Consider the following 14,864-nt stretch of genomic DNA (forward strand, 5'->3'; position numbering starts at 1 on the left):
CCAGGGTCCGCCGTCCTAGGGTTAAATAAAAATCGAACCACGAATCGAGAAAATCTAATAATAAACGTTTCAATCTCACAAACTCTCTGGAAAAATATTGAAAAACGAAAGAAAGATCGTAGAAGGGGGATGAAAGACTAAGAAAAATATATCAGGATACAAGAATGGAAATGTTAACAACGAAAAATCAAGGTTCTTGAGAAATAAAATATATTTATAAAAACAAAATTAAACGCGTATCAAATAATACAGGTTGTAAATACTATACTTCTCTTCGTCTTCATAGGATCTCTCTCTATCTCTCTCATTTTCTTTTACTCTATCCGTCATCTTACGTCGAGACGTATCGGCCTGTGTATCGCAAACAGGAGAAAGAAAACATGTACGATGTACGATTGAAAAAAAAAAAAAATGTAAAAAAAAGGAAGGAACAAAAACCGCGTTTCGTCGCAATGAGCGTTATTACTATGATGCATCGGTGTTTTTTTCGCTTTCACGCTGGACTTTTCGCTCGCATTCTACATCGAACGGACAACAAACATCGTCGCACAATAATTCCATTCTTTGTTTTTCCTCTCTCCTTTCCGCCCTGTTTATCGCGCCTTATATTTGTATACATATAATATATAAACATCGTTCTTTCTCTTTTAACACCCACACTGCACGCGTTCTCCATCTTTTAACCCCCTTACAAGTTTCATCGATTATTATGGCACAAAACGAGGAATGGGTGTGTGCACGGAAAATACTTGTTATTACCGGATAAAAATTTCTTCCACTTTCCCTTTCTTTCCTTATCTTTCTCTTTGATCTCGAACGTCTTTCTCTCAAACACACACGCCACGCATACGTATCTTCATTCGTTCATTCATCCAAACACGAATACTCTGCATCTCACGCTCAAGAATTATTATTTATAATCTTTTCTTTTTCCATAAAATTCTTTCGTCACCTTTCTTTTCTTCGTACTTATGTGAAATGCCCGCAAAATTAGAATTACACGTGAAGGGAAGCACACAAGGTTCCATTACATCTCATCTTTTCTTCACCTTCTATTTCATCCCCCTTTTTTTTCCATGTTTTTGGCACAACCAACGACAGTTTGGTACCGTGTGTATATATATACACATATGTATATATATATATAATATATATATATAATATAGATATAATAATTTTGCACTTACGTGCTGGAACAATTATTTTACAATTACAAACATGCTGCCGCACCAAAAACGCGCTCACAGAACGAGTGAAAAATACCAACGATGCGCGTTTTTCTTTTTCAATAATAATAATATTCGTAATATATAATAATAATATAATAATAATGACGATAATAATAATACAAGAAACAAGCGAAACGCGTCTTGTCGTTCGAAAACAAATCTACAAAAAAAAAAGAAACGAGAATGAAAGTTATTCGCCGCTTCGTCGTCGCTCGCAAAATCACCATGTATATATATATTTATATATTTATATCGTTTGTTTCGCAGGTAAATGCCCATTGTGTTAGATCTCGTAATTTTTATTCTACACATTCTTTCACCATTCTCTCCCTCTCACGCATCGAAAAAACGAAAAATTCTGTTGATTGCTTTTGTTCTTTCCTTTCGATTAATCTCTTTATGCCCATATATCACGGCTGCGAAACACATATATTAGTTTTTTTTCTCGCTGAAACACGTTCGCAATACGAATATCTGACAATGATATGACGTCGGAAATATGTATTATATTCTTGATCATTCTCGATCGATCTCGCCCCCCTCTAACGCGTTCGTCTCACTACAAGTTTTCACCCTTCGCTTCACCATTCATCTCTCTTTCTTCTTTCATTTCTTTTTCTTTTTCTTTAATTTACGATTATTTATAATAAAACTGAGTGTACAGTAATACTGTTTGATATGTCTCTAAAACGTACATCGATCTCTACAACCCTCCCCTTCATCGTCGACTCTCTCTGTGTTCGCTCCTCACCTAAGTCTTCACTTCTATTTCGCTTTTATTTTTGTTTATATTAGAATCTATAATGTATAATGTTCTATTACACGCTTTTTTTACGACCGGCGGGCGACTCGAGGAACTTTGCGGCAAAAGCAAAGAGGAAAGAGAGCAGTTTTTATATCTACTTTTCTATTTTATAAAAATGATGTTAAATATTAAATTATTGCTAAGCTTTGCAAATAATCCACTTGGATTTTAATTAGCTTTTGTAGTCTAATAAATTATGCTATTATGAATTTTTTTCTATCGATTATTAATTTAACCCTTTAGTTACTACGAGTGAAATAGAAATTAAAAATATGTACTCCTAGTGAAATAATCATAGTTTATTTACGTTTATATATTAAATTGGATAATTTACTATAAAAAATAATATTTTATATACTGAATTAGATAATTTAATATAAGAACGTAGAGAAACGTTTTCCAATAGAACAGTAATGAAAAGATTAACACATTCCCTGCGGTACGAGAGATACAGGACCCGTATGGTTAATTTTTCATTAAATATCAGCTTATGTGCTAAACTAATATTTTCGAAATTTTTCAACGTTATTGTTTCACCAATCGAGCCTGTGAAAGATAGATATTCCACGAAACACAATTGCCTCGTACCGCCAAACAGATAAATCCTCGAAAAAATTTACCACTGTGAATGCGTGAACAAATATTTAATATTAAATTTTCGACAGAATTTCACGAGTATGAAACAACTTACAATTATTATTTGAAAACAGCTGTTACAGTGAAATAGATAAACCCTACCGGAATTTCATCTATTAATTGTCTATGGCTAAAATTACATGGATGAATATTTGTTGTAAAACACTGTATCAATATGCATAAGCTCATTAAAATCTTAGTGGATTATTTGAGCAGTTTTCCCTTCTAACACTTTGATGGCTGCATATTTCATGAAGTTAATAGCTCGTGTAATTTGAGAAACGGATTACTGAATAAATATGGTCTGTGAGAAAAATTTGTCGATATTACAATTATAAATATGATGCGGTAAATGGAAATAAAATAATAAATGCTGGGATAAAAAATTAATGTATCAAAGCCATGAAAGTGTTAAGAGCTACTACGATATGGTAGAAAGATTTATGAGAAACTATTGCTTAAAGTTTTTTTCTGAGATCATTCGATTGAAATTTGAAGTTTGATAAATCTATCTATTAAATAACAAGGGTGAGCATGGAAGGAAAAATATGGAGAAGTACGTCGTTCCGCCCGCACGGATGCGCGCTCACCTATACTCTTTCCTCTTTAATAACATTACTATTATTGCATTGGCTCTTTCATCTTTTCTTTCTTCCTTTCATTCATCGTTAAATTCCTGAACTCTGAGGTAGTCTGTTCTGGCTGTTCATATTACGTAGTAAAAATGGTAAGAGTGCTATATAATTTATCGTCTTTTTTTCTTCTCGCTTTCAATCTTTTCTTCTTTCTCTAGTTTTAATATGAAATAATTAAACAAAAAAAACAAAAAACAAAAGAATACGAAACTCGAGGAAGGACGTCGACGTGTGCGTGTGTGTTGGTGTATATTTTTATGTACAATTATTGATGCACTGCTCGAAATAATCGATAATAAATCATGAGTCACATTCTCGAGAAACACATTACGTAACAGAGATAAAATAATACTGTATATTTAATACCATAGAAATTTTCATCGTGCAATAAACATGTTAATTAGTATGTAATAAAGTAATAATTATTTGGAGCAGTGAAACATGATCAAAAGGGACCTCGTCTCTGATTTAAAACAAACGATTCAGTGTAACACGGAAATGGAACATTGAAAAACAAAAGAAAGAATAATAAACAAGAGGATTTATCCGTCAAAATACAATAATACAACGAGTGAACAATTTTAATCAACGTTACTTAAGAACATCGTTTTCACAACAATAACAATTGAACAGGAACAAAGTGACTTGAAACTAATGATCAAATGTACACTATCGATCAAAAGTATGGGACCATATTATTCAGAATTAATTGTAATTTCAAAGGTAGACTATAAAACCAAATAAAAGTAGTATATTGAGAAATTTTTATATTTAAAAAGTTGTGACTATAATTTGGAAAACGTTGAAGATTCTTTAATTTTATTATTTCTAATTGCATTATTGAAGATATTATGAATTACTATTTTTTATTTGCAAAGTACCAAATAACACCGAATGGAAATTGTTCACATGTAATAAATTTTATAACAGATGATTCCACACTTTTGACCGGCAAGTGTGTATTTCTCGAACAAGCATGAAACTTTTAAAACCGATAAACGTTGTTCATCAACAGAAATAATTACGCGTAAACAACATTGTAGAATTTATTAAAGCGAGGTCAACGTATATTCAATGTGTGCCTGTGTTTATATGTATACGTGTAAATGTAACGAGCTGTGCGCAGCGCGAAGGGAATATTCGCTCGTGTCGCGAGAGATGAGAGACGCGATCCTATCCTCGTTGATTGGCTCGTTTTGCGCTTCCAGAGCAATTAATCGAGCATTAATTGATCGTATGCGACGGGTGACGCGCAATTAAGAGGCACCACGCTGAACGAAATACCGAAACGATTTAATAACCCATTAAACAAATATTCTGCACGCGTCCTGAAAATTATTCCTGATTCACGGAAACGTTAGATTGAAATATACAAAGTGAATCAAACCGCGAAGTGCGCGTTTCGTTAAGCGTGATTAACGACACGAGCAAGATTCATTCCGGGCAACGTACAAATCGAATGCTTAGGCTATCTTAACGTTTAGAAAAGACGCGACAATTCAATTTTTTTAAAAATTCTTTTTTTGAAAATACTAATTTTCCTCATCGAACCACGAGAATTGGAATGTATAAAAAGAAATTAGGAATGTAAAGAGAACGTTTCGAGAAGCTCGTCGTTAAGTCAAACTATTCTATACGTCTATTCTAAATTGATTAATGAATTTTTTATTCGCCTCTCGACCGTCTCTAAAAGAAAGAAAACATAATAGAAATATTTCCGATCATGTTAAATAAAGAGAAGACTAAACGACGATTGTTAAATGTTACGGTGATTCGATAGCCGCGCCTTTTCACGATTACCTATCAAACATGATTTTTTTTTTTAAATCATCTTTTGCTCTCGTTCTCCCTCGATAAAGTATGCTATGTACGCTATAAAATACGAGTATTATGAATAGGTTTCGTAATCACTTTCTAGACGATATTCAATTGAATTCGATAATTACAGTGATAATAATAATTAGAATAATTATACGCCTATACATTTAACATATTTTGTACAATCGATAAGCTTCGAAGTTACAACGTCGCAGCGGAAAACGTTCCATTGCGCGTTCTTTTTTCGGATTTTAATTATTGTTCATGTGCGCGCGGTTGCTTCGACTTTCCCAGGAAAACTGTGCATTCGGAAACGATCCGACAGGTGAATTTGTCCCGAACGAAAGTCGCGGTACATCGAGTCGAGCAGTCGACCGAAGAACGAAAAAAAGAAACAAAGAAAAAAAAGACAGTTCTCCTGTCGATCATTCACGATCGACTCCGTGTATCGCGACTCGCGATGTTCTAAACGAGAAACATCTATCGAATGCTTACCAAAAAATTGACAGATTTCGTCGTTTCAAGAATCGCGATTCGATTTTCAATATCAAGATCTTCAAATATACACAATCTTCTTAGGAAAGGTGCTAAATTCGAAGCCGATTCGAGGTTGTTAAACAATAAATATATTAAACCGTTGAGCAAAAAACCAAGATCCTTCCGAGCACCGTTGTTATTCGCGAGACGTACTCTTTAGCACCGAGCGAAAAGAAAATAGAAAAAAACAATGATCTCTATCATATCAATAGAATATTAACGCGAGATGATATACTTTCTTCGTGAACAACGGTTGAACGCGAAAGGATGTCGTTCTCTTGTCGAATCAGACGGAGATGGGAGAACATTTTTTCTTTTCTTTTCCTTCGAATCTGGGCGGGAATCGGATGATACGAGATTGTTCGGACTGCCTTAAACGAGAACTATGAATAATAAATTACAAATTTGATCACGATCGAACGGTTGTACACTAGAGTCCCAGTGTCTCTGATCGATAAAGCACGAAGTTCGATCGAGAAGCCGAACCTAAATAATCTGGTCGATTATTTACGAGCCGGCCGTCGTGATGTTCGACGACCAACGATCTCACCTTATTTCGATTGATAATCACGAAGTCCGAGGGCGAAGATCATCGGATAACAGCCGTGTTCATGCGGGACCAGTAGATGCTCGCTCCTCGGTGGTTCGAACTTCTCCTCCCTTCGAATCACGCCCGCAAATGGACGTTATGGTTGTTGGATTTCTTTTTGTGCGTCTCGAGGTGCTTCATCATGTGGTCCTTCCTGATGAATCCCTTGCCGCAATTATCACAGGCGTACGGCTTTTCGCCAGTGTGGAGGCACATGTGCCGCCTGAGGTCAGTTTTGTGGTTAAACTGCTTCGGACATATCTCGCACTTGTACGGCTTGTCACCGGCGTGCTTCTGCAGGTGCTCCGCGTGCAGGTACTCGAGGGGGAACCTCTTACCGCACTGATTGCATTTGAACGGCTTGTCGCCAGAGTGGAAGCTCTTGTTGTGTTGCGTCAGGTAGCAAGCCTTGTTGAATACCTTGTCGCACTCGATGCACTTGTGAAAACCGTCCTGGGAAATGTAATGCGAACCGGTGTTGGTACTGGTCACCTGATGTTCCTTCGTGATCACAGAGTTTACTTTCGATTTCTGATGTTTCTGATAATATCTACCGATGTTCGGATTCAATTCCTCCTTCGCTTGAATCGCTTGCGGCAGATTGTTGTTCGCCTCGAGATTGTCCGGCGATTGATGAATCGAGTTCGACATGTGATGATTATGAGTATGGACCTCGTATTGTTTGATAATCATCCCGTCGGTATTTGGATGCATGTTCACGTCCATGTTCGTGAGGGACTCGTATCGAGGCGGCGAACTTCTGTACGGATCGTACTTCGATTCAGACGAATCGAACGATCTTTCGTGAGGAGATGCGTTCTCCTCCGGACTTAGCCCCCCCACGTTAACGGCCTGCGGTTGATTGTGGCCTATCAAAAACCCGGTCACATTGAATTGAGTGAAACTCGGCAGGGGCCTCTGATGATTGCTGAAGGTCCCGAAACCGGGTAAAACATCCTGAGTCTGCTGTTGCTGCTGCTGCTGCTGCTGCTGTTGGTGATGTTGTTGTTGTTGCTGCTGCTGCTGCTGCTGCTGTTGCTGTTGATGGTGATGATGATGTTGTGACTGCTGGTGTTGAGATTGACCGGAGAGCGGTAAAGGCATCTCATTACCAGTAGTAGTTAGCTGGATGGTGATAGACTCCAGCAGGCCCGGGATGTTGGTAGTAGTTGTAACGTGGGGGGGCAAGGCGTTTGGGTACGGCTGATGAGGCATCGTAGTACCCCCCATCGCCGTGGGCGAAGCCATTGCTGGGTGGACCGAGCCCGGCGTTATGGGAGACGGCGAACTCATGTGGTGTGGGTGGGACGAGCCCATTGGCGAAGGTGAACTCAGGTGGGGCGCCGGCGGTGGATGCATGGGTGACATGGGCGAACTCATGGGATGGTGGACCGGAAGTTGGCCCGACGGTGAACCCATTGGCAGGTGATGAAGCTGCTGTTGCTGCTGCTGATGGCCCAGCTGGGGGGATGGAGAACCCATTTGTTGCTGATGGTGAGCCGCCAGTGGCGATTGCGCCGGCGAATTGAGCGGCGGTACCATTGTGGAGCCCAAGTGTACCCCCGAAGGCGCCTGTTGCTGCTGCTGCTGCTGTTGGGTTAGAGCCGCTGAAGACTCGCTGCTGCTGCTGCTGTTGCTGTGGTTGGAATTGTTGTTGTTGTTGCTGCTGTTGTTGTTGTTGTAGAGAGTGGTGGGCGTGTGGAGCAGGCCCCTCGCCGCCTCGCCCGAGGGACCTGCCATCAAGTTTGGGGGACTCCCGGAAGAAGATAACTCTGGCGATCTGGATGGTCCACCGCCTCTGCCACCACCAGAATGACTATCTCTACCAGGATGATGATGAGCACTGATCGGCATGTTCGCTGGATCCGGTTGATTGCTTTGTTTCACCGCGTTCTTGTGCAGCGTCGTATTGTAGTGCCTTTTCAGATGTCCCGAGCTGGTGAACCACTTGTTGCACGCGGTGCAGTTGTAGGTCTTTGGCCGCCGCGCTTCGTTACTTTTCCACGATTGATTAGCCAAAGGTGGAGGCTTCGGTGGTTGCTGTAGAAGACCACCGGGCATCTGATGACCTGGCATCGGTTGCGTGCTGGTAATGATAGGGGAACCTGGATGTCGCGGCGGTTCGACAGGCATATGTTGCCCACGCATGAATTGACCCTGATCTGAGAGCGGCGAAACGCTGTCCATGGGACCCATGGGCGATAATCCAGGGTGATAATCGTGAGGCTGAGCGGCCGGTGGCCAGCCCAGCATAGAACTCACCGAATGAGATCCAGCCCTCTGCTGCTGTTGATGCTGCTGCATTACCTGCTGCTGATGCATCTGCATCTGCAACTCCTGCTGTTGCTGTTGGTGCAGCCTCATCAGCTCCTCCTCGTACCTGTGAGTTTGCACCTTGTGAGAGTCCAAATCAAGAATTTCGGCCTGCTCCTCTGGTTCCTGCTTCAGTTCCGTTTTCATCGTTTGCCCGCCATTATAATCGTAACCAGATTGCTGCTGTTGCTGTTGCTGCTGCTGACCGGACTGCGGCGGCGACGAGTGCAGCTGTTGCTGTTGATTTTGTTGTTGAGGACTGTTTCCAAGTTGCTGGTACTGCTGTTGGCCAGGATAACCACTGGGTGAATTCGAATGATTCGTTCGTACGTGTTCACCCAGTTGATTAGCGTCCTCGTAAACAGCACCGCACTTGTCACACTGAATTGGCGGACTTCTCGGACTGGTGGAACTGACGGAACTGGTGCGTTCCGGTGGAAAGTGTTGTTGATGTTGATACGGATGGTACCGCGAATAACCTCCACCTCCACCTCCACCACTACTCCCACCATTGTTTTGCGCGTCTTCTCGCGGCGGTGAGTAGTGATGAGGTAAGATATAGGCCGGTTCGTTCTGCATGAAATAATTGGCCTCGCCGAACATCGATGCCTGGAAATGATTGTAATTCTGACCACCAGGCTGTTGTTGCTGCGGTTGCTGCTGTTGCTGCTGCTGTTGTTGCTGCTGCTGTTGCGAGTGTTGTTGTTGTTGCGATTGTTGAGAGGACGTGGGATCCTGAGAGGGCGGTCTCGAGGATGACTCGCTCGAGTCCGCCGGCGCGGTCACGCTTTCGCGTTTTACGCCCACGTGACTGTTGTGATTGCCGGCCTTACTGTTGTTGTTGTTACTCTCCTCCTGCTGTGCCTGGCTCGCCCACTGACTTAGCAGGTTCTCCTGGTGGTAGCGCAGGTGCACCTCGAGACTTTTATCGCTTTCGAAATAAAGGCCGCAGTCCTTGCAATGGTGCTCCGGATTCGAACTGCCGCCTACGTACTGTTGTTGTTGCTGTTGCTGCTCGACACTCGTCATTTCACTCATATTGTCTCTTAGTCTCTGCCCCGCTGTCTCGTTTAGACGCGTATCTTTCCGAGGATAGAAAGCCGCGTGCACCTCTTTCTTTCGTTTTATCCCTCGATAATTGCACTCTGTCCGGTAAACGAGGGACAAAGATGATGATCGGCACACACGTTGCACAGAACCGGAGGTGTTCTGCACACACCCACACGCGCGGTTCACGCGCTATTGCGCGCGCGAAATTTCGAATAACAGTTTTTGTCCCGGTGGGTGTCGCGGTACTCGTTTCTGTCTCACTTTTCTCGATATCGAAAACGAACACAGAACTCGTGCGACGCAGTTCTCGCGGATCGAACGGTGTGCAACACGCGCATCAAGTCGCGACGTCTCGTTTCTCCCTCCTGTGAGCCGTCGACGAGCGCCGATACGGTTTTCCTCGCGGCCAGCACATGGACGATGACTCGAAAAGAGGCGCGAAACTGGAGTCACGTGAGCTGACGAGGAAACATTTGCGGGGAAAGGACGGTTTTTAGAAGAGGGGAGGCCGAACGAAAAGAAAAGAAAGGAAAAAAGAAAAAAAGCGGGATACAACGTGTTCTACATTTATCATATGATCGCACGTACGCCAGGTACGAAAGTCCAAATCAACCTCAATCGCTCCACCTGGTGCGACGTCGAGCGTATCACTGTGTACGGCATCGTCGCCCTCACCTCGACGGTCTGCCGACGATGACGACAATGATATATGGCTGATGATTGCCCGAAACGCGGCTAGGAACCGGCTTCCCTTCAACAGAATATGTCCGCCGACGCCGTGGCCGAAAAACTAAGGATCTTCGATGTACAGCTTCGGCTCGGGACTTCACTAACGGAACACGTATGTACAAACGAAAGTAAACAAAGGATGAAAAAAAAAAAAGTAAACGACGGTGATACGCGTGCGATTTACATGTCGATCAGATCGCTCGATCTTGTCACTGTTACCCGTTTCTCGAACTAACGGCTACTCGACGAACGATTTCACTAGGTCCAACGATCGTAAACGGAACTCTTCGTTTCCGAATCATTTGGTCATCACGATTTATCACTGTTCACTTTGCTCACTGACTTCGTGTCCATTCCGTCACTGTCCGCGAATCAAAATTGTCCACCCGCAATCGACTGTTCGATTCCTCCTTCTCTTTACACTCGATAATTTTCTCGAGGATCGAGGATTTTCTGCGTTCGAATTCGGCACCGGAAAGAACGTGAGACTCCGACACGGCCACGAGACGAGCGGTTTATCCTTCGAACTCCGATTGTAAATAGCTAGCGATCGTCCTCAACCTCGTGTCCCTCTCCCTCTCTCTTCCTCCTCGCCCCTCCCCCAGAGCCGCGGGTTGCTCTTTCTCTCTCGCGCGCGCGCTCTCTCGTTCTCTCTCTATCCTATTCACACACTCTCTAGACCCGCGTCGTACGACCGCCGGCACTGTTCTGTCGGTTGGAATTCCGGAGTTTCGAGTCCTCGAGCTCGCGCCAAGGCACTGCTCTCCCCCTACCTTCCAAAGCCTTCTCCGCCGCCCCCTCTATACCGTCACTTGCTTGCCCTCCTGTCGACTCTTTCTAACCTTACCGACTATCTCTCTCTCCCTTACACCGACCTCTCCTCTCTTACTCTTCGTTGCTGCCGCCAACCTAATACTCTTTTCTCTTTCCCACTTTCTCCTACCTGCTACTTCCCTCTCCTCCCATTTTCCCTCCTTCATCGTTCTTAATGTTAGTCCACCGATACGACTTTCTCCTTTCAACCTTTCCTCTAGAGTTCCTTCTCTCTCAGCGCCAAGCATCTCCCACCCTTCTCTCCTACAGGCTTACAGCAATAACACCTATCCTCCTTTAACCTACCAATTTTCGTTCCCTTTCTCCTTTCAATCTGTTACCTTCCTTCTTCTTCAAACCGAAGCGCCTCTTCGTTTATCCTACCACGTTTTCTCCCTTTCCCACCTAGCACCTTCCTCCATGCCTTCTCTACCTTCACCGTGCACCTCGTTGCTGAGAGACAGAGAAAGTTAGAGAAAAGGAGGGAGATCGAGAGAGAGGCGGATAACTCGAGACAACCAACCAAATTTGAGACGTCGAGCGCTTCTTGCCCCCACCAGATCGTTCCTTGCCCCTCTGTGCCTTTCTGTTACAATCCACGATTCCGTCGACTCTCTTCTCTCTTTCTCGCACTCGGCCCTTTTCGATCTTCTGTCATCCCTTCGCCTAAAAGGACCACGAATCCTGCTGGACCCCGAATCTTTTCCCTCTTTGTCTTTTATTTCTCTCCCTTTCAATTTCTCTCTCCGTTCGTCCAATACCGTGGATCTGTTCTTCTTCTTCTTCTTCTCTACCCTCTTCCCTCTCAGCCCCCGCTTCTGTTTGTGCCTCTTCTTCTTCTTCGTCTTCTTCATCTTCATCCGATCGGAAGGGATAGAGAAGGACGCGGCTAGGTGCGCATGGCACAGGAATCCTTGCGCGTCCGTATCTTCGGCGCTGTCCTTACTACACGAAACTTTATCCGACGAGATTTTTCGGAGCTCCATCGACCATTCGCTGGAATTTTCGTGCTCGAACAGCGTCGTTTCCTCGCCGCTGTCACGCTTACCTTTGTTTCCTTCGTTCCAGTTTCGATTCGTTCGGCCGCGAAGGACACGTCGTCGTTTCTTCGTCGAAGCTCTTCGAATTTCGGCAACGGATCGAAAGCTGGCTGCTACGAAATTCGTCGCGTTATCCTTGAAAGTCCTGCACATCGGCACGTGTCCTTCGCGGTATCCTTACGTGGGAAACCTTACAGGATTCGACTGTTACAGAAATTTAAATAAATATCATAAACACGTTCCGCTGATTAGCGCGCTTCCTAATAAGCTTCGCTTATTGCAAGATATAGGCATCGTAGCTACTAATTAAACTGCGGATGATTATGCAAACTTATGTTTTTATAAAATATTTTTTCTCCAACAGAATATACTTTTTATCTTAATTTGCACATTTTGCATAATATACACATTCTGAATAATTTATTTTGTTTTTTCTTTTCTTTCTTTTTTCTTCATATATACCATATGGTTTACAGACCTTTCTGATAACAGGGTAGTCGTGACTCTTCAATTACCGATACGTAAAATTGCTCGAGGCAGGAATTAACAATTTAAAAGGTTCAAAGCGGCCACGAGCCTCCTTGTCGTAGGTGTCTGCGTAAAAAAAAGGAAGACGTGCATCGGTATTGTTCACCGATAACCGAACTCTCCTCCCTTTCCCCGTGGCGGCTGTCCTGCGCCTTCACCGGTTGATTCGATTCCCTCGATCGACGGCACCCCGCAACAGCCGCGCAGCTCTGTTCATCGCTTCGGGGAGAATAAAAAAAAATGTGGGTAACCTTGCATTTTTTTATGATACCTTTTTTTCCACGCGACGAAGCGGGTTCTCCGTGGCCCGTGCACTTTGCATACCGAATGCGACAACTCTGCTCTCACGCCCCTCTCGTCCAGCTCACTCTTCAACAGACACGAACCGCGTCTCACTCTCTCCTCTCCTCTCGCGCCACTTTATTCCACCTATGAATATGTTTATTACGTTGCACCGTGGCCACCTGATGCAAAAAAGAAATTTCGCCCGTGTGTGGCCGACCAGGAACCGGCACGTGCTGTCGCGATGGATAAACGTCAGTCGACCGAGAGCTGTCGCGGATCCTTTGATCTCGAATCGATTATACCGTCTGACACGATTCTGCTTGTTTAGAAATTGTTAATGCTATAGAAAAGAGTTGCGAGTGATCCTGATGAACTTCGAGTCACCTTAACCCTTTCCTCACGGTCGTCTGCTGGAAACTGTACTCGTATGTCTTCATATTAAACCTTGGGTAGTGGTAGCTGTGCCATTTTGAAATTTAATGAAAGGGTTAAAGAATCGAGATCTTCCTTTTTGGAGCAAGATTGTTGTAGGACGATGATGGAAGTACAGGATAGTTGGATGGTTAAGGGATGACACCTTTCGAGAAGCGGGTAATTAGTTCGTGAAAATGGGGTTACTGGGACGGACTTCAGAGATTTAGATGTATGGGACGAGATTTTGTGGAGATTCTGTTGGAAATTTTTTTATGACCTGCAGGTGAGTTTATTTAACTTTTAATCCTTCGAGAATGGAGCATTTTTAAGCTTGCACAGAGTATCATTAATTTAAAGTCAAGGAAGTAATTATTTTATCCTTTGAAAAACATATTATAAATCTTTACTGCTTACATTTATAACGGTGCTTTGTATCAAGAATATAACACCATATGTACGGAATTATAAGTTATTATTCAGTTTTATAAATGTTTCTTTTAGCACCTTTCTTGTAGAATCGTTGCAAATATATTCACAAATTTTCTTTTAAAATTAAACATCATTTTCGAATACTACTTTTTACTTTGTTGCACCTAATTATGCAACAAAGGATTATTATCATGAATAAACACAAAATTACTGCCATTAGAGAATAGAAAATAAATAACTGAATGTTCAATAAAATTGAAATTCCCAGCTGTAACTAGTAATAAGCGTACTGAAAATTGTTTCTATAGCTCTATATAAATTTACCATCACCGATGTTACAGTTTTAATCAGTTTTTATTGCTTACAAAGTACAATGAACAAAGTCGTATTTATCCACAAACAGACAATGCAAAAATGTTCTCTCTCAAAAGAAATTTATTGCAGATATTCGAGCGTAGCACGACACGTCGAATCTTTGAATTTTACGATCACCCCTATTGTCACAGGATTATACAAGTAGATACAAGCTACGTTGCACGACGTCGACTAAATTAGACGGCTATTTGTTCCTCGTTTCCTTTACGGGCGAACGGTCGAACCGGGTCAGGTAGAAGCCGAAGCAACGCTCGCGTGAATTGTAATTTACGCGAGAGCTCTCAATAAGGGGTAATAAAAATCACCGTTCGTTAGGGAAATAAACGAGGAAAAACCGGAATCTACTAAAATTACCATGTTTTATAACCGTACAACGGCGATATTTAGAGCGAAAGTTATATTGGCGGCAATCGGTCGCGATTGTTATCCGGACACAATAATCGGCACCGAGTATTTTCAAACGACTCGAAATAATCATGGAAACACGCCGGAAAGTGTTACCTGGAAGAGTGGTGAAAACGAGGCCGGGGGTGCCGGCAAGTTTGCGGTGTACGATGAAGGGCGGTCCGAGGGGGGTGAAAGCGGAAGGTGGAAATTGTTCACAAATCTAATTGTACGACGCGCCTTTGTACTTCGTCC

General features: G+C 42.8%; 1 protein-coding gene across 1 annotated transcript; it reads right to left on the reverse strand.

Moving 5' to 3' along the window:
* Positions 1–395: 395 nt before the first annotated feature.
* Positions 396–11,065, reverse strand: LOC117609004 (uncharacterized). Its single transcript, XM_034334821.2, has one exon. It carries the CDS (start codon positions 9,598–9,600, stop codon positions 6,328–6,330), a length of 3,273 nt encoding a protein of 1,090 aa, XP_034190712.2. The 5' UTR covers positions 9,601–11,065; the 3' UTR covers positions 396–6,327.
* Positions 11,066–14,864: the final 3,799 nt, after the last annotated feature.

The sequence above is a fragment of the Osmia lignaria genome, chromosome 14, assembly GCF_051020975.1.
Source record: "Osmia lignaria lignaria isolate PbOS001 chromosome 14, iyOsmLign1, whole genome shotgun sequence".
In the NCBI taxonomy this organism is placed as follows: Eukaryota; Metazoa; Arthropoda; class Insecta; order Hymenoptera; family Megachilidae; genus Osmia; species Osmia lignaria.

Excerpts from the sequence above, each read along its gene's own strand:
- LOC117609004 (XM_034334821.2), bottom strand. The coding sequence starts at position 9,600 with ATGAGTGAAATGACGAGTGTCGAGCAGCAACAGCAACAACAACAGTAC.